This window comes from Acipenser ruthenus, chromosome 52 (genome assembly GCF_902713425.1).
Source record: "Acipenser ruthenus chromosome 52, fAciRut3.2 maternal haplotype, whole genome shotgun sequence".
NCBI lineage: Eukaryota > Metazoa > Chordata > Actinopteri > Acipenseriformes > Acipenseridae > Acipenser > Acipenser ruthenus.
Window position 1 is genome coordinate 1,053,943 of NC_081240.1, and position 19,230 is coordinate 1,073,172.

The 19,230-nt window shown below is 42.7% G+C and overlaps 1 protein-coding gene and 1 long non-coding RNA gene across 2 annotated transcripts; one reads left to right on the plus strand and one right to left on the minus strand.

Moving 5' to 3' along the window:
- The first annotated feature begins 1,303 nt into the window (after positions 1 to 1,303).
- On the plus strand, positions 1,304 to 6,262 carry LOC131722993 (tripartite motif-containing protein 16-like). Its single transcript, XM_059016250.1, has 6 exons — positions 1,304 to 2,054; positions 3,093 to 3,188; positions 3,369 to 3,602; positions 3,757 to 3,916; positions 4,174 to 4,239; positions 5,341 to 6,262. Exons 1-6 carry the CDS (start codon positions 1,467 to 1,469, stop codon positions 5,871 to 5,873), a joined length of 1,677 nt encoding a protein of 558 aa, XP_058872233.1. The 5' UTR covers positions 1,304 to 1,466; the 3' UTR covers positions 5,874 to 6,262.
- Positions 6,263 to 7,788: 1,526 nt separating this feature from the next.
- On the minus strand, positions 7,789 to 18,797 carry LOC117969869 (uncharacterized). Its single transcript, XR_009320087.1, has 2 exons — positions 18,379 to 18,797; positions 7,789 to 8,270 (listed from the first exon to the last, which is right to left on the minus strand). It is a non-coding gene; the product is annotated as an uncharacterized LOC117969869 (long non-coding RNA).
- Between the last annotated feature and the right edge of the window lie 433 nt (positions 18,798 to 19,230).

Sequence of the window (19,230 nt, forward strand, 5' to 3'; positions counted from 1 at the left end):
AAATCCACTGCTGCTAAGAGCATATCTGATCCCTCTTTCAAACAGCTTGCAGCAGATACAAAATACAGAATCACTGCTCACTGAGTAAACTAACCACTTACGATGGATTTTCTCTCCGTTTTTCATTTTCTTTTGGTAATTCTCTTCAGTAAAACGACGTGGGACGTTGTCATCGTTTTGTGGGAAGTCAAAATCCTTAATTTGAACTGGCCCCCTTATGATCAACTGACATTTATTTTGGTCGGTAAGCTTGTCTGGCCAAAGCGCTGGGTCGTCCGAGAGAATGACCGTTTCAGTCACCACCGGGTCATGTTGTTGCGAGGATTCGGGCGAGTCGGTGGAGCTGCTTCCTCTGAGCTCGTCGCTGTAACGTTATCCGGTAGGTCTGTGCTAACGGTGCTGCTGCAACAAGCTGAGGTGGTGGCATCACGAGGAGGACAAACATTTCCCACCTCCTCCTCGTCGGATGATTCCTTTGCAGTGTTACTCTTAAAGAAACTAGTGAGCTTCTGCAAACTTTCCTGTTGAGTTTTTGATTCTTTGATCTTTTTTTCGTTTTTGAGCTCCGCTAGGATACGTGCGCTTCATTTTGCTTGATTTCACTGACACAAGCTGGCCTAGTTACGGTAGCTCAAATGTGTCATGACGCGCGCTGAATGAAATGACCTTTTGTAAATATATAGACGTGCAGACAGGGTGTGTGTGGTCTATGAAATCAAATGTGTATATTATTTTACTTCATCTGAGAAAATACGGATTTTGTTGCAATTCAGGCAGTAATGTAACACTGCTACTAGGCAGCAGGGGGCCCCCTAGCCCCGCGGGGCCCCACGCAATTGCGTGGTTTGCGTGTTGGGAAACCACGCCCCTGCAGCAAGGTTTAAATGAGTTACTTGTGTTCCCTATTCTAGACTATAATGATGTGATGTGCGGGTCTGCTAGTGAGGAATCGCTGAAGAAGATCGATACAATGTGTAACAGGATGTGTATCTGTGTGCTCCCGTGTACTCCGCTAGCGCATCACTGCAGCGCGTATTCTACATTAAACTTGCGATCGCTGCTAACACAAGGAATTAGCACTGGAATCGGATTCTCTTTAAAGGGGCACACAACACATTACCAGTTTATTTAAACAGCTTGTTTCTGAGTTTACCTGTAAATACAGCCTATCGTAATGTCTGAGACACACAATACTTTAATATACCGTCTGGAAAAAGTGCTGCGGGAAGAAAGACTTTTTATATCAGTTGCTTCATTCCTAATCTTAACATTGTAATATTTGTTGGGGGATTTAGAAACAGTTTCATAGAATATCTGATTCGGCAGTTTCTGCTCCCCCTGCTTGTCTAAACCTGGCCTCAGTCCCAAACCCCGCCTCTCAGAGCTTTACACAACTCCAGGAAATCAGCGCAGTGAAGTTTCGTTTCTTGTGAAATCGTCAGTCTCTCTGTCTCGCTGCAGCAGAAATGGCAGAAGCGAATATTCTGGTAGCGCATGACCAGTTTAGCTGTTCAGTATGTCTGGAGATATTGAAGGACCCAGTCGCTATTCCATGTGGACACAGTTACTGTATGGGGTGTATTAAGAACTGCTGGGATCAGACTGATCATACAGGTGTCTACAGCTGCCCCCAGTGCAGAGAGACCTTTACCCCAAGGCCTGTTCTGGGCAGAAACACCATGCTGGCTGAAGTTGTGGAGAAATTAAAGAAGACAGGACTCAATCCTCCTCCTGCTCAAAGTTATGCTGGACCTGGAGATGTGCCGTGTGATTTCTGCACTGGGAGAAAGTTCAAAGCTGTGAAATCCTGTTTGACGTGCCTGGCCTCTTACTGTGAAACACACGTCAAGCCACACAGTGAGGTTACTCCATTAAAGAGGCACAAGCTGGTCAATGCAATTGGAAATCTGGAGCAGAAGCTTTGTGCTGAACACCAGAAGGTTTTGGAGGTCTTCTGTAGAACCGATCAGACGTGTATTTGCTTGTTGTGTACAGACAAGGATCACAAGAGCCATGATTCAGTCTCAGCTGAGGCAGAAAGGAGTGTGAAACAGGTAAGGGTTTGAACCATTTCCTTGTAGCTGTCCTAGAAGATAAGAATTTCCAGGGATATTTAACATGTCTGTTTACTAGGTTATACAGTTTCACATCAGATCAGATTTTAATTGTATATTAAGAGCTATTTAAAGAGCCCTAGTTTTTTAATTGCTCTATCTAAACTATGATGTACTACAATGTATTTCAGGGTGTAACAGGGGTGTTGTTATGGGTGTGGCTATCGCTGATTGACAGGAGAGACACAGGAGGTTTTCTATGATACAAAAAACACAAAACATTCAAAACAAAACACTGCTTGAAAACAACTAGAAAATAAAAGATGATCAAACAAGAAAGGAGGTCCCGCTCCAGGAACAGTCTCCCTGACACCTCCTCTCTAGACTTGGGTGGGATTAAAATTCCCTAAACTTGTTCCCTATTCCTTCCAGTGCTAGCGATCCTGGTTAACTCACACAGTGATCCGAGATACATTTTTCCTCTTGTGTTTTTCTCACCCTGGTTAACACACGCAGTCGTGAGGATCCTTCAGCAACACTCTCCTTCCCAGACTTTTGTACTGCTGGCAGCTGTGCACTAGATGGTGTTGTATCTTACTACTATACACACATGTTGTCTGAAACTGCTGCCTTTGTCCAAGTTGAAACCACCTACAAGGAAGTTTTCAATTTAATTCAGCTATCACATTTAAACATGGATTAAAATGAGTGGTGCAATTTCATGATATTTAATCTTTTAAATGTTTAACCTTGGATTAATTTTAAACAAGGATTACATATAAATCCTGGTTTAAAGTTTTGTGCAACATGATTCAAATATAATCCTTGATTTAATCTGGGTTAGTGGTTAATCCACGCTGGTGCATTCGACCCTTAGGGTATCTGTGTGCATAATGTGTGTATCGTTAATCTAACTCCATATTAAGGGGAGAGAGGTGTGAAAACACAGCCTGCTCTGAAATAGTCTGTATTGAGTGTGACAGGATATCACTCAATGCCCTGTCAGAAATGTCACTGTGTCACTGTGTTTCTACACAGAAGCAGCTGGGAGAGACACAGACAGAAATACAACAGAGAATCCAGGAGAGACTGAAAGAAATTGAAGAGCTGAAACAGGCTGTGGAGTCACTGAAAGTGGGTATTGACAAGAGGGGGGTATTATTATTATTATTATTATTATTATTATTATTATTATTATTATTATTATTATTAACAGATGGACTGGGACACATCTACAGAAGTTTACTGTCTATGCCTGATGTGTTGTTGATATCAATTCTAACCATGTCTCCTCTACTGTGTTCTTTCACTCAGAGATCTGCATGCATAGAAATAAAGGAAAGTGAGAAGATCTTTACTGAGCTGATCCGATCCATTGAGAAGATCCACACTGAGGTTATTGAGCTGATTGGAGCTAACGAGAAGGCTGCAGTGAATCAGGCTGAAGGACGCATGAAGAAACTGGAGCAGGAGATTGCTGAGCTAAGGAGGAGAAACGCTGAGCTGAAACAGCTTTCAGAGACAGAGGATCACATCCATTTTCTACAGGTGACATCACTGCTTGTTAGAAAATCTCAAGTACATAACTGGGACGGTTTCAGACAGACCTCTCCAATTGAATGAATCCTTGCTTTTCCCCAGGAATGTTTTGGACCCCATTCTGTTTCACTGAAAACTCATTTTCTCCACTTTCCTGTTGTAGAATTTCCAGTCTCTCTGTGCCCCTCCTGAAGCTGGAGACTTACCCAGCGTTACTGTCAATACAGACATCTCTTTTGGGGCTGTGAGGAAAGCTGTATCTGAACTTAAAGACCATATTGAGGACTTCTGCAAGGGTGAATTAATCAAAATAACCACAACAGGTTGGTGTGAAATAGATTCCTTTGGTAGAGATTTCTCAAATAGACCATGGCTTGAGGAGGGACAGGACTTGCAAGACATTAATAAAGACCTCTTGCAGATTGTTGGCTATATGAATATTGCAGGAGGGAGACAGCAGGGAAGAATGAGCAGAGAGGAGAGATTTTTACACCCTGAAGATTGCTGTTTGGAGTCTTGTGTATGTTGTGTATTAATCCACATGTTTCAATTCTATTTCTCTCTCTTTTTTTCTGCCCAGTGAATGAAGTTGCAGTTTACAGTCTGCAGGCTCCAGAGCCAAGGAACAGAGCTGAGTTTTTAAAATGTAAGTCTGTTTTCACTGAAACATTTGATTGAAAGATGTGTCACTCCATTGTGAGAAGAGCTAACACTACAGAACAGGGAGGGGTGGAGCTTGAGGGCAGCAATTATTATTATTTATTAGTAATTGTGAAGCCATTAATCTACACTCCTCTCCAACAAGTATTGGTTCAGATGAATACATGCAGAATGACTGGGGGAGGGGCATTTGTTGCCTGTTTTTCCACTCAGACCTTTCTCTCTCTAAATATCTTGGTATCCCTGAATAGATAATCATCCCATCTTTTAATACATGTACAATGCATGTGAAACCAGTTGTGGGGTAAAATGAACAGCTATCCCTCCCAGTCATCCTGTGCTGGTAGTAAATGTATATTGCAGTATCACTGCACTTGTGGGATGGATTGCTCATTAAAATATTAGACAGATATTTGAAGAGTGGATGATATTCTACTGAAGATATTTAGTAAGCAAGGGGTCTGAGTGGGTAAAATGGCAACACATACCCTGTAGGAACATTAAGTGAACTGTAATTGTATGCAGAGCTGCATTTGATTGGTTCCAATTGAAGAAGTTTGATAAGATCGAGGAATTATAATGAACAAAACAATCAAACAGCAAGAGGGTTTAAAGGGTTCATAAGGGCCTTTGTATTTTATTGTGTTGCATGCTCCCATGTGTTGCTACAGCTGTTTACGTGAGGTGTGTGTATTGTTTTAATTATTTTTATTTTTTTACATTTTGACCACTTTTTTATACTTATAGATAGCTTCACATGTACCTGCATGGGCCTCTCAGAACTACATTTCCCATCATCCTCCTGCTCACATATGTAATTGAGATGGAATTACCAGTGAGCAGGAGGATGATGGGAAATGTAGTTCTGAGAGGTCCATGCCGGTCCGCGGGAAGCCATCTTGAGGCAGAAAATGCAATGTAAAAGTTTTAAAAAGTGGTCAAAATGTATTAAAAAAAATAATTAAAACAACACACACACCTTCCATAAACAGGATGTGAGGATGCAGCAGACAATGACTGTTGATTTTCTCAGTGATTTGACTTTTCTAACCGTCTCTCCTCTACCCCTCCTCTTCTCTTCAATCAGATTCCTGTCAGCTCACACTGGACCCCAACACAGCGTATAGAAACCTCTGTCTGTCTGCAGGGAAGAGAAAGATGAGATGGAGGAGAGAGACCCAGAGATATCCTGATCACTCAGAGAGATTTGATATCTGGCCTCAAGTGCTTTGCAGAGAGGGTTTGTCTGGGACTCGCTGTTACTGGGAGATTGAGTGGAGTGGGGGAGGGGCTTCTATAGGAGTCACATATAAAGGAATCAGCAGGAAAGGATGGGATCATTCCTGTCTCCTTGGATACAATGACAAGTCCTGGAGTTTGTTCTGCTCTGACTCCAGTTACACTGCCCGGCACAATAACAATGAAACTGCAATAACTGCCCCCCGCGCCCCCAGAATAGGAGTGTATCTGGACTTTAATGCCGGCACGCTGTCCTTTTATGGCGTCTCTGACACAATGACCCTCCTGCACAGATTCCAAACCACATTCACTGAGCCGCTCTATCCTGGGTTTAGGCTTTGGGGTTCTGATTCCTCTGTAACAATCTGCCAGCTGAACTAGACTGTTTTGTGTTGTAAGAAACCCTTTGTATTGAACTCCCTGTCTGTCCTCTCCACTCCTCGGGTGAAGGGAATGTTCAATCTGACACAACTTTGGATGAAAGTTAGGGGGTAAAACGGCGCCACCTGCAGAGCGAAATGAGGTGAATTATTTGTTTTTAGCAATGAATGGATTTCATACGAAGTAACTGTATTTAATTTCTTTTTTAAGAATTGTTATGTTTTATATATATTTTAAAAAATGGCATCCAATAGTCAGTGCTGTAACAGTTTTAAAAAAAGTGAGCTTAAGTTTGCTTTATTGTGTGTGTGTTTTTGTTTTTTTATTTCCATAAAATGTTTAATATTTCAGATTTTAGTAATGTGATTTAATAAAAAGAATTAACGTGATAGACTGACTTTTTCTTATTTCTTAATACTCATTAACATGGTTTTTCAAATGAGAATGAGAAAGAAAGAGGTGAATGAGAGAGAAAGAGGTCTGGTAAAGCATAGGGAAGCATTGTAATGCACAGAGAGGTCTGGTAAAGCATAGGGAAGCATTGTAAAGCACAGAGAGGTCTGGTAAAGCATAGGGAAGCATTGTAAAGCACAGAGAGGTCTGGTAAAGCATAGGGAAGCATTGTAAAGCACAGAGAGGTGTGGTAAAGCATAGGGAAGCATTGTAAAGCACAGAGAGGTCTGGTAAAGCATAGGGAAGCATTGTAAAGCACACAGAGGTCTGGTAAAACATAGGGAAGCATTGTAAAGCACAGAGAGGTCTGGACTCTAACCCTGGGCTTGAGACTCAGCTCAGTGATTTGGATTCCTGAACAGCTTCTTAGTAAATGTATTATTCAGCATGCCGCCGCACCGTGAACTAATAAGAAAAGACTTTCAGTACCTGGCAGGCTCTTGTGACATATCAGGCGGGTCATTCTCTTTACTCCTTCTTCTTCTCCTTGGAGTCGGGTCCATGCCTCTCTCTACTGAATCACTCGTTCCTCAGTTAGCTGGGTTTCTCCTCTGCAACACAATTGAAACAAGTCCGTTGTAGGGTTTTGGATTTGGTCCCCACCTGACTACCGAGTCCCCACTTGGTGGATGTGTAACCACACCTAAGACCCCACTTAGATAGGTAGACAAGAACACAAACACACACACAAACACAAATACACACAGGAACTGACACACACAAATACACACAGGTACTGACACACACACACACACAAAAATACACACAGGTACTGACACGCACACACACACAAATACACACAGGTACTGACACGCACACACACACAAAAATACACACGGGAACTAACACACACACACACACACACACACACAAATACACACAGGAACTAACACACACACAAAAATACACACAGATACTGACAAGCACACACACAGACAGGTACTAACACGCACACACACAGGTACTGACGCGCACACACACACACACAGGTACTGACACGCGCACACACAGACACGCACACACACACACACAGGTACTGACATGCACACACACACATACACACAGGTACTGACACACACACACAGTGCTGGCACTGGGAAGCTTGTTTGGAGACTTATTGATCCCAGAATCTCATCAAGCAGCTTCTTGAAGGATCCCAGGGTGTCAGCTTCAACAACATTACTGGGGAGTTGGTTCCAGACCCTCACAATTCTCTGTGTAAAACAGTGCCTCCTACTTTCTGTTCTGAATGCCCCTTTATCTAATCTCCATTCGTGACCCCTGGTCCTTGTTTCTTTTTTCAGGTTGAAAAAGTCCCCTGGCTCGACATTGTCAATACCTTTTAGGATTTTGAATGTTTGAATCAGATCGCCGCGTAGTCTTCTTTGCTCAAGACTGAATAGATTCAATTCTTTGAGCCTGTCTGCATACGACATGCCTTTTAAACCCGGGATAATTCAAAATGAAATTCAAAGTGCAAAATGAAAAAACTGATTTACAGAATTGACAGGGGGATTTTTATTTTGAAAGGGTTTCAATTCAACGACCCTCTGGTCGGACATTTTTTCATTGCATATCATCTTTAAATCTACCCTCCAGTTTTCACAAGGCTCTGTAAAATTGTGTTCTACCCCTTTCAAGAAAGAGGAAGGAATTAAAAAGACTAGAGTAAAAGTCATTGAAAATACGGGCTAATCTATCATAGATAATTTCAACAGAGTTGAGCACCACATGGTCAGATACCAAACAGAATCACATTGCAGAAAGGTGTCAATACAAAATAAAGCACTCAAGTCTTTCATATAATCCAGTTGATTTTATTTTAGGATCTAGATGCTTTGTTTGTGTGATTGTTTTCATCCCCTGACAGTGTGGTTTCTTCCTGGCATCAGAGCGCTGGATCCGCTGCTCCCCGCTTCCCAAACCTCCTTCAGCTTTCCTCATCTGGAAACAAGACAGAGAGATCGTTGATAGACTGTGCAACTCAAACTGGGACACAGCGATCGTTGATAGACTGTGCAATTCAAACTGGGACACAGAGATCATTGTCAGACTGTGCAATTCAAACTGGGACACAGAGATCATTGATAGACTGTGCAATTCAAACTGGGACACAGCGATCGTTGATAGACTGTGCAATTCAAACTGGGACACAGCGATCATTGATAGACTGTGCAATTCAAACTGGGACACAGAGATCATTGATAGACTGTGCAATTCAAACTGGGACACAGAGATCGTTGATAGACTGTGCAATTCAAACTGGGACACAGAGATCATTGATAGACTGTGCAATTCAAACTGGGACACAGCGATCGTTCTCAGACTGCAGTTCAAACCAGGACAGACATTCACAGTTTGAATGAGACGCTGCTACTTTTCATTATTTCTGTGGAAGTTCCCTGTGAATTTCCATTTCCATATTATCACGTAAATAAATACAGTAAACGCTTCTCCTTATGGACTCGCTCCCTGTTACACTGCCTTTAGGAACCGGACAGCTGGTTTAGTTTGTTTCCGGTAAATGATCGAACACACACATGATTTCCTTTCTACAATTTAGCGTTTACTGTTTTTCAGCTAAGCTTTTTAAATATTTAGGAACATCTGTTGTATAAATAACTCGAAATTAGAAATTTTGAACGCAACCACACTATTCTTTTCTGCTTAAATAAATGTTTAAAATCGGAAATTATTTGAAAATACGTATTTAAGACCATGAAAGGCAACATTTTTTACATTTTTAATAGCGTGCTGCAGGTGTGGTTTGTATTGAAGCTGGGCAGGGGTGGGTCTGTGCCAGTGTTAACCAGCGTGCAGGTGTGGTTTGTATTGAAGCTGGGCAGGGGTGGGTCTGTGCCAGTGTTAACAGCGTGCAGGTGTGGTTTGTATTGAAGCTGGGCAGGGGTGGGTCTGTGCCAGTGTTAACAGCGTGCAGGTGTGGTTTGTATTGAAGCTGGGCAGGGGTGGGACTGTGCCAGTGTTAACAGCGTGCAGGTGTGGTTTGTATTGAAGCTGGGCAGGGCTGTGCCAGTGTTAACAGCGTGCAGGTGTGGTTTGTATTGAAGCTGGGCAGGGCTGTGCCAGTGTTAACAGCATGCAGGTGTGGTTTGTATTGAAGCTGTGCAGGGGTGGGTCTGTGCCAGTGTTAACAGCGTGCAGGTGTGGTTTGTATTGAAGCTGGGCAGGGCTGTGCCAGTGTTAATAGCGTGCAGGTGTGGTTTGTATTGAAGCTGGGCAGGGATGGGTCTGTGCCAGTGTTAACAGCGTGCAGGTGAGGTTTGTATTGAAGCTGGGCAGGGCTGTGCCAGTGTTAACAGCGTGCAGGTGTGGTTTGTATTGAAGCTGGGCAGGGATGGGTCTGTGCCAGTGTTAACAGCGTGCAGGTGTGGTTTGTATTGAAGCTGGGCAGGGGTGGGTCTGTGCCAGTGTTAACAGCGTGCAGGTGTGGTTTGTATTGAAGCTTGGCAGGGGTGGGGCTGTGCCAGTGTTAACAGCGTGCAGGTGTGGTTTGTATTGAAGCTGGGCAGGGGTGGGTCTGTGCCAGTGTTAACAGCGTGCAAGTGTGGTTTGTATTGAATCTGGGCAGGGGTGGGGCTGTGCCAGTGTTAACAGCGTGCAGGTGTGGTTTGTATTGAAGCTGTGCAGGGCTGTGCCAGTGTTTACAGTGTGCAGGTGTGGTTTGTATTGAAGCTGGGCAGGGGTGGGTCTGTGCCAGTGTTAACAGCGTGCAGGTGTGGTTTGTATTGAAGCTGGGCAGGGGTGGGTCTGTGCCAGTGTTAACCAGCGTGCAGGTGTGGTTTGTATTGAAGCTGTGCAGGGGTGGGGCTGTGCCAGTGTTAACAGCGTGCAGGTGTGGTTTGTATTGAAGCTGGGCAGGGCTGTGCCAGTGTTAACAGCGTGCAGGTGTGGTTTGTATTGAAGCTGGGCAGGGCTGTGCCAGTGTTAACAGCGTGCAGGTGTGGTTTGTATTGAAGCTGGGCAGGGATGGGTCTGTGCCAGTGTTAACAGCGTGCAGGTGTAGTTTGTATTGAAGCTTGGCAGGGGTGGGGCTGTGCCAGTGTTAACAGCGTGCAGGTGTGGTTTATATTGAAGCTGGGCAGGGCTGTGCCAGTGTTAACAGCGTGCAGGTGTGGTTTGTATTGAAGCTGGGCAGGGATGGGTCTGTGCCAGTGTTAACAGCGTGCAGGTGTGGTTTGTATTGAAGCTGGGCAGGGGTGGGTCTGTGCCAGTGTTAACAGCGTGCAGGTGTGGTTTGTATTGAAGCTTGGCAGGGGTGGGGCTGTGCCAGTGTTAACAGCGTGCAGGTGTGGTTTGTATTGAAGCTGGGCAGGGGTGGGTCTGTGCCAGTGTTAACAGCGTGCAGGTGTGGTTTGTATTGAATCTGGGCAGGGGTGGGGCTGTGCCAGTGTTAACAGCGTGCAGGTGTGGTTTGTATTGAAGCTGTGCAGGGCTGTGCCAGTGTTTACAGTGTGCAGGTGTGGTTTGTATTGAAGCTGGGCAGGGCTGTGCCAGTGTTAACAGCGTGCAGGTGTGGTTTGTATTGAAGCTGTGCAGGGGTGGGGCTGTGCCAGTGTTAACAGCGTGCAGGTGTGGTTTGTATTGAAGCTGGGCAGGGCTGTGCCAGTGTTAACAGCGTGCAGCTGTGGTTTGTATTGAAGCTGGGCAGGGCTGTGCCAGTGTTAACAGCGTGCAGGTGTGGTTTGTATTGAAGCTGGGCAGGGATGGGTCTGTGCCAGTGTTAACAGCGTGCAGGTGTAGTTTGTATTGAAGCTTGGCAGGGGTGGGGCTGTGCCAGTGTTAACAGCGTGCAGGTGTGGTTTGTATTGAAGCTGGGCAGGGCTGTGCCAGTGTTAACAGCGTGCAGGTGTGGTTTGTATTGAATCTGGGCAGGGGTGGGGCTGTGCCAGTGTTAACAGCGTGCAGGTGTGGTTTGTATTGAAGCTGGGCAGGGCTGTGCCAGTGTTAACAGTGTGCAGGTGTGGTTTGTATTGAAGCTGGGCAGGGCTGTGCCAGTGTTAACAGCGTGCAGGTGTGGTTTGTATTGAAGCTGTGAAGGGGTGGGTCTGTGCCAGTGTTAACAGCGTGCAGGTGTGGTTTGTATTGAAGCTGGGCAGGGCTGTGCCAGTGTTAACAGCATGCAGGTGTGGTTTGTATTGAAGCTGGGCAGGGCTGTGCCAGTGTTAACAGCATGCAGGTCTGGTTTGTATTGAAGCTGGGCAGGGGTGGGGCTGTGCCAGTGTTAACAGCGTGCAGGTGTGGTTTGTATTGAAGCTGGGCAGGGGTGGGTCTGTGCCAGTGTTAACAGCGTGCAGGTGTGGTTTGTATTGAATCTGGGCAGGGGTGGGGCTGTGCCAGTGTTAACAGCGTGCAGGTGTGGTTTGTATTGAAGCTGTGCAGGGCTGTGCCAGTGTTAACAGCGTGCAGGTGTGGTTTGTATTGAAGCTGGGCAGGGCTGTGCCAGTGTTAACAGCGTGCAGGTGTGGTTTGTATTGAAGCTGGGCAGGGCTGTGCCAGTGTTAACAGCGTGCAGGTGTGGTTTGTATTGAAGCTGTGCAGGGGTGGGTCTGTGCCAGTGTTAACAGCGTGCAGGTGTGGTTTGTATTGAAGCTGGGCAGGGCTGTGCCAGTGTTAACAGCGTGCAGGTGTGGTTTGTATTGAAGCTGGGCAGGGCTGTGCCAGTGTTAACAGCGTGCAGGTGTGGTTTGTATTGAAGCTGGGCAGGGATGGGGTTAATTCATCCCTGCTGAACACACGTGGGACATGTGACTGACTCTTGATTGATCACGCTATAAAAGGGCAGCAGTGTGGAGTAGAGGTTAGGGCTGTGGACTCTTGACCGGAGGGTCGTGGGTTCAATCCCAGGTGGGGGACACTGCTGCTGTACCCTTGAGCAAGGTACTTTACCTAGATTGCTCTAGTAAAAACCAAACTGTATAAATGGGTAATTGGATGTAAAAATAATGTGATATCTTGTAACAATTGTAAGTCGTCTTGGATAAGGGCGTCTGCTAAGAAATAAATAATAATAATAATAATAATATCCTGTTTGGAGGAGGAGTTTGGGCTCTGGGTTTGCACGGTGTTTTGTAACGGTAGCGAAGGCGAATGCCCAGCCTACATTACGATTTTGTTTGAACCTTTCATTTTGGGCCCCTATGCCCTTGTTTATTTGTTCCTCTGTAATAAAAGTGTGCTTTAAAACTGCAGCTTCTGACTCTGGGTTTGCTTTCCTGCTGCTGATCAGCCTTGACCGCAATGCTGCCCTGGCTGCACCTGCTTGAGAAGAAATCAAAGCCATGCATCACTTCATCTCTGAAATGTGTTGCTGGCCACTGCTTGCATCGCTGTCATTTTAAATATATATTCCCTTTAATAGCGACTGGCAGTCGCACACACTGAGCGGTTCTGGGATCTGCTGGAGTTATTACAGCATCACTTCCCTCTAAACAGACCTTGACCTGGGTCTGGCAGAGTTCAAAGGTCACCCCGTCACATGATTTGAATGGAACGAGGGCGTGTTCAGGTGTGCAGGTACATGGGATTCTCAAAAGAAGCTCAAAACACCAGGTACAAAATGATACTTAATATTGAACATCAGGCTAAGAGTCCTTCAAAAATGTATAAAGAATGATTTTTTAGGGAAACCTTTTTCAAGAGGATCAGCTTAAAAAAATGTACACAAAAAACTGTAAAACAGTACACAGCTGTGACCAAACTATTTGCATCTCCTATCATTTTAGGATTGTGTCAATTAAAAAAAAAGAAATCTAAATTATGCTCATATAGTTATTTTATTTAACATCATTGTTAAAGGAAAACTACAAAACGACATCTCAAGAGTCTACTGGAAGCCAGGACTGCTGTACAGTATTTCACGTTAGATTTCGAAACGTCACATTTGTCAGTTTTAAGTAGATGGGAAACGACAGAGTTGTGTAATTCAATAAGTTAACGCGACGTTATTTCAAGCAGGATTCGTTCGACTTCATGAAGGAAAATGAATTCTACAGGGTGATGCTAAAGGGAGAGAGGACAGGCAGGGGGGATAGAGAGACAGAGAGAAGAGGGGAGCTGTTTATACAGTGTGTGTGTTTGTAGCAGTGAATATTACTGCTGGTTATTTAGAATAAGTAAAACATGTTAATGTGGGTAGTTTATACATAGCGTTCTGCATTTCCGGTTTATTCCATATTTTACTGGTTAGGGAGATTGTTGTCATTGCTGTAGTCTTGGTTTTAAAAAAGTTCTTTTCAGTGAAACTGTTTCCATTCCAGGATTTGATCAAGTGAGCTGTGGAGGAGCTGAGGTGATGCCACACTGCCAAAGAGAGAGAGAGACGGAGCAGACATCACAGAGGCAGTGTTGTAACTAACAGAGCATCGATGCTGCCAAAGAGAGAGAGAGACGGAGCACAGACATCGCAGAGGCAGTGTTGTAACTAACAGCGCATCGATGCTGCATTTGAACAATAATTTGCCTGGTTAATACTATTTTCTTACAAATAATAAATACCCCTGTATTTATTACAGTTTTGTCAGCCTGAAACCAACTACAAAGCATTACTCAGGGTGAATGTTAGTCTGGTAGCTGTATAGGCTACATGTACTCTAAACTACAAATAATAATAATAATAATAATAATAATAATAATAATAATAATAATAATAATAATAATAATAACTTAAACTATCAATGTTATTTAGGATTCTACCTATATTTTTTAAAGCATCACAATATTATTCTACTCGCAGTTAACTTTATTTTTTGGGAACAAAACGTACTGAAAAAAGTCCTGCTCTGAGATTTTATTTAAAAATAAAAACTACTGTTCTATCTGTCCTCATGTATCCCATCCTTCCCCTGGAGCTGAAGAAAGGCTCATCACCTTGGAAACAAGGTTAAACAAAACTAATGGAAACAAATGACATTGGGCGACTGCTATGTTCCAGAAACGTGTGTGACAAATGTGTAAGTGTTTAATGACTACTCCTACTACGACTAATAAAGAACACAACTCCACCACAAACATGCAGACTTATTGAATTAAAGGAATATACGCTATAATGAAACGTTTAGCAAAAAAATACCTTCTCTCCTGCGGCGTAGCCACGGGTGGGCCAAATCTAAACACAGGCCCACCCAAATCTGCGCCTATGTGAATGCCAAGTTTAAATTCATTTGTAAAAAAATAAAATAATAAACATCAACTATGCGCCCCGGAGATGGGCGTTAGGTCAAATAGTCTTTTTTTTTTTAAATGGCTCAGGCTTTAGCCAATCAAATCAAAGTAGTAATTGTGATGCAATATTTGGGTGGGATCTTCCTCTCACACAATGAATCAGGTGCAAACCATGTTTGATTGACAGCTTGCGAGGCAGTTGGCGCGGATCTGTTGAAAGTCTGTTGAAAAGTCACAGACATTTATTTGAAGGTGCATTTTTAAAGTAAGTTAGCAGTAGTGCGGCGGTCAACATGGCAAAACAAATCTGCAAACACGTTTAAGAGTTTATTTTACTAGAAAGGCTCGAGTGAACAGGATTGACAGCTGGCCGAATGCTGACAAATAGATTTAAAATTGCTGTCCTTTGATGGAGTGTCATGACTATATAACTGCAAAACCCGACACTTTATCCTGTGTAAGGTGGAGAGGAGACGAGAGGATACTAACTAGGCAATGGTAAGTAACTGACGGACTTTCACTGTACTTAATAATTGCTTAAAATGTAAGATTGTGTTCTCGCTGGTTCGGTGACGCTGCCTGTTTGACTTTTTAAAATGCATGCACTGTGAACATATGCAAGTACATTTGTTTTCTGTATACTTCAAACATTTTAAACGGTTTACATGCGAGCTATATAGTGGTTGGGAGAGTCCCGTCTAGAGACAGTTTTCCATCTTAAATATTTTGTCACTGAAATGAGTGGGTGTTTGGAACGTGTACTGTAGCAATGGAGGGCACTGGAGAATCGAGAGCTGATTTCATAAGCAAAAAATAAAAGTTGTTTTCAGCTTCTTGCAATTTACCGTGAAACAAATAAGCATTTTATTATCCTTCCAGTATTTCACAGTCTACTGTTATCAGCGCCGTGCAGTTTGGTTACTATGGCAATGCGGTCAAACAAATACTGACTTCATGATTGGTGTTCGAGTCATACTACAATGACCGGAAAAGATTCACAAAACTTGAACATGGTGCTCAATGTGTCAATCAAGGTTGTTTTAAAAATCTATTTTTGTCTGCTTGTTACATTCTTTCAGCCAACGCAATATCTTTGTTTAGCCGTACCTGAGAGAATGCAGTGAAAACGAAAGCAGCCATATTTAGCTGGAAACGAGGTATTCTCAGCACAGCTAAGATTTTAGTTTTGGTTTGAAGGCAGCAGGAGGTTAGCATGATTTTTAATTTTTGCTTGACAGATGCCCTCATGCAGAGCGACTTAGAGGTAACAGGTTATTAGGATAGCTAAGAGCAAGGCCGTAACCAGCTATGAGGACGCCAAGGTCATGACCTCGGTTGTTTTCGTCTCGCGTGACGTGAAGGCTCATAAAAATCTCAGTAAAACACATTAAAATGATTCATTTTCACTGTTGGTTTATTTCTGATTGAATAAGTAGCAGTTCTTGTGTTTTGATTTAGCAAATACACGACAAGTCCCAATCTGGCTACGGTTTTAATTTTTGTATTTATTTATTTAAGCAGGGCCCGCCTAACGTGACTATTATATCACCTAGCCTAAGTTTATTCAAATGTCATGAACTTTTAGTGTGTTATCTGAAATATAGCCTTATGTTACGGTTACACTAAGGCAATAAAGAAAATATATGAAAATGTATTTGTTTAGGATTGTATTTTCTGTACAATTTTGCATAACGGCAATCTAAGAAAAAGAGAGCTATATTTGTATTCATTTTTTTTTTGTTCAATTGTTCAAAGTAGTCGTTGTGCTTGTGTTGTGCAAGGTCAACAATTGCTCTTCTACAAAAATTAAATTTGGAATTAAAAAAGGCTGCAAAATGCTTGCACATGTAAATGAAGAATGGCTGTGTTTATTTGAATTATTTTACTGTACATTAACTTAAGCAGAGTGAGACCCCGAGTTCATTTAATTCACAGCACAGAGGTAAACGGGCCCACAAATAAATACAAATGAAGGTTTATTTAAATAAGCGATGTGCAAGAGAGGGAGGCAAGCGGTCCAAAGAATGACCTTAACTTTAAAAGAAGTCCTTATCTTTCTGTTTTGTGTGTGTTATTGTCATCGGTACCTTGAACTAGTGTGACCTCGGTAGAATTTCAGCTCAGGTTACGACCCTGGCTAAGAGATTACAATACAGCCAAGAAGAAAAAAAAAGCAAGGCAGTTTTGTTTGGGGATATTTTTTAGTTTCTGTTTGTCAAATGAAACGGTTTTTGCAGTTATTGTGCACAGTGTGTTTGTTTCTGTAGGTTGTGTGCATGTGTGCCTTGTATTTCTAGTGTATACGTACAACTAAACTGCAAAAGATATTCACCTTGCTTCACTCGGCACCATACATTTTCAGTCTTGGCTACGTTGCTCTGCTCAAACCCCGGGGAGATATTTGATGTATTCAGAGTTTTTAATTGATTTAAATCATGTTTGTAATGTAAACTATTTCCTGTGATGTCAGAGCTTTGGTACTTGCCCGTCCAAGTTGGGACCCACCCAAATTTCCATTCCTAGCTACGCCCCTGCTTCTCGCCATTTAAACAGAGATCCCATACCAATATTTACCTTAAACATGTTAAAGGGGAAAATGAAATTCCTCTAAAAATATCACTGAAAATCTTTAAAGATGCAAATTAATATAAACTCCTCCCTACGCTGTAGTATTCTGTGTGCCCACGTCCGCCTTTTGTCTCCTACACCTTCTGTTGATCACACAGTACAACAGGAGTGTTTCCTCATGTTCCTCATCACTGTCCCTCAACCTGCAGGAAATAAGTGGGCGTGTACTAAAACGTTGATTGGCATTTGCTGTACAATACATCAGAGGTCTTTTTCGTTCTGGTGTGACCGCTCCGTAAACGATTGGGTATCGTGACCGGGGCTTCATACAAACTGCTTACATGAGTCCAGGGAGTGGTCAAAACCTGCTCCACATCAAAAGTGACCATTTTTAATGATGGAGTTTGTTGTGCGTTTTCTTTATCTCCTTCTTTATATTGTCTGGCTTGAGATTATTTTTAATCAATTTAAAGTATTTTAATATTAGATTGTTTTATAGTTTAATAAATCATTTATCATAAAAACATAAAGGAAGATAAGGTCAAATGTTTACACACGCAGCCTTGCATTAACATAACGTATTCTTAAAGTACAACTGTGAAATATACTCATTTACAATTCCCATTGCCCGGCTCTGATTATGAAGTGGATTATTTGTCTGAATCTTCCATAAAACGATGTAAAACATCCTGTGCAGTTAGATTTTGTTTTACACGGCACGTTTTCTCCCTTCTCTGTTTTATTTGGTCTTACCTGCTGTCACACAGTCCTTCCCGCAATGCAATCCTCAGTGCCAGCAGGGCGCACATGCACTTAACCTCCCGGCACCGAGTTCAGCAACATTCTGCAGTTTGTGATTTCAGTTCGGTCCCTTTGGTACTGGGTACATCTAATCAAGAGCTTTCATATGATATATTACATGCACTTAGGCCAAAAATGTCACGTATGCCCCTCTGGATCTGAACCCTCGAAACGGATATCGAACTTCAAACCAACTTTCCAAGGTACTTTAACCGGTAACAACGCGATGCCCAAGACCGCTTGAAATGACTAACTTATCATTTGAAAACAAAGGCATTGGAAAATAAATGAATTGCGCAGTGTCGACAAATCAACAAAACAGAAATAAATAAAACAGCACATCCGCCTAAAGTGGCCGTTCAGAAATCGCAAGTAAAGTGCATAGCCTGCGCATTTCATATATTTAGACAAACTCAATTTAGTTCAAAATGAGACCCTGTTGACCATAAATACTCTCTTTCTTACAGCAGTAGCTCTACACAAAAAATATAAACATACTTACACGGATCCGTCGCTATCTCTCTTCTTCTTAAGTCGTTTTTGTATGCAGGAAGTGTGTTTTTTCTCGGTAATACCTTTTAAATAGGATTATCTCAAATGTGTATCAAACAGATATACATTGACTTTCTAAACCACACAAAAAAAGTCTATTCTTCGAAGTGAAAATAAGACTTCAGTTCAGGTAACACAAAATACAATTCCCTTTGCCATAACTCGTGTCTCACACGGGTTCAGGCTGCGTTCACGATACGCAAACTTTGCTCAGTCTGCGCAGGTTCTGCGGAAAACCCGTCCAAATTCATCGTCTGCGTGAACTCAGCCGGAATGACGTCACCAGGTCACGCATCCACGGGTTTAAAAGTCTGCGCAGCCGCGCAGCTTCTCAAGAGGTTCTGCGCTGGAGCAGCCGCGGCGCAAAACAGAAGCGTGTAGCAACCAGATCCAATCCTCACTCCATGTGCGACTGCCACCTAGTCAGGGGCTGTGAATCGACTTCCAGTCATGGCATTAATTATCTTATGAATGATGTGTAATACAAATTAAAATGATTTGACTCTTTTTCCACACAGTTATTATACTTTTCAAATATTCAGATATTTATTCTAAAGGTTTAAACATGTAAATAATAATGCTAAACGGTTGAAATGAACCTGAAACCGCTCTGTTATTTTCAGCAGGTGTAATTGGGTATTGATGAAAGGCTATCAGGGACAGGGAATAACCTACTTTGAATTAAGGAGAATAAATCAGCTTTAATAACAGGTAGTTGAAGTGAGATATGTGACCACATGTGCAAGTATTTGAACTATTTTTGTCCCAGATCAAAATACAGTACTGTCTAACAACCCCTTTG

What these genes read in the sequence shown, in the direction of transcription:
- LOC131722993 (XM_059016250.1), top strand. Translation starts at nt 1,467, where the DNA reads ATGGCAGAAGCGAATATTCTGGTAGCGCATGACCAGTTTAGCTGTTCA. An exon ending in CAGAAAGGAGTGTGAAACAG is followed by an intron (nt 2,055 to 3,092) that starts GTAAGGGTTTGA and finishes GTTTCTACACAG; the next exon opens with AAGCAGCTGGGAGAGACACA. An exon ending in ATCACATCCATTTTCTACAG is followed by an intron (nt 3,603 to 3,756) that starts GTGACATCACTG and finishes TTCCTGTTGTAG; the next exon opens with AATTTCCAGTCTCTCTGTGC.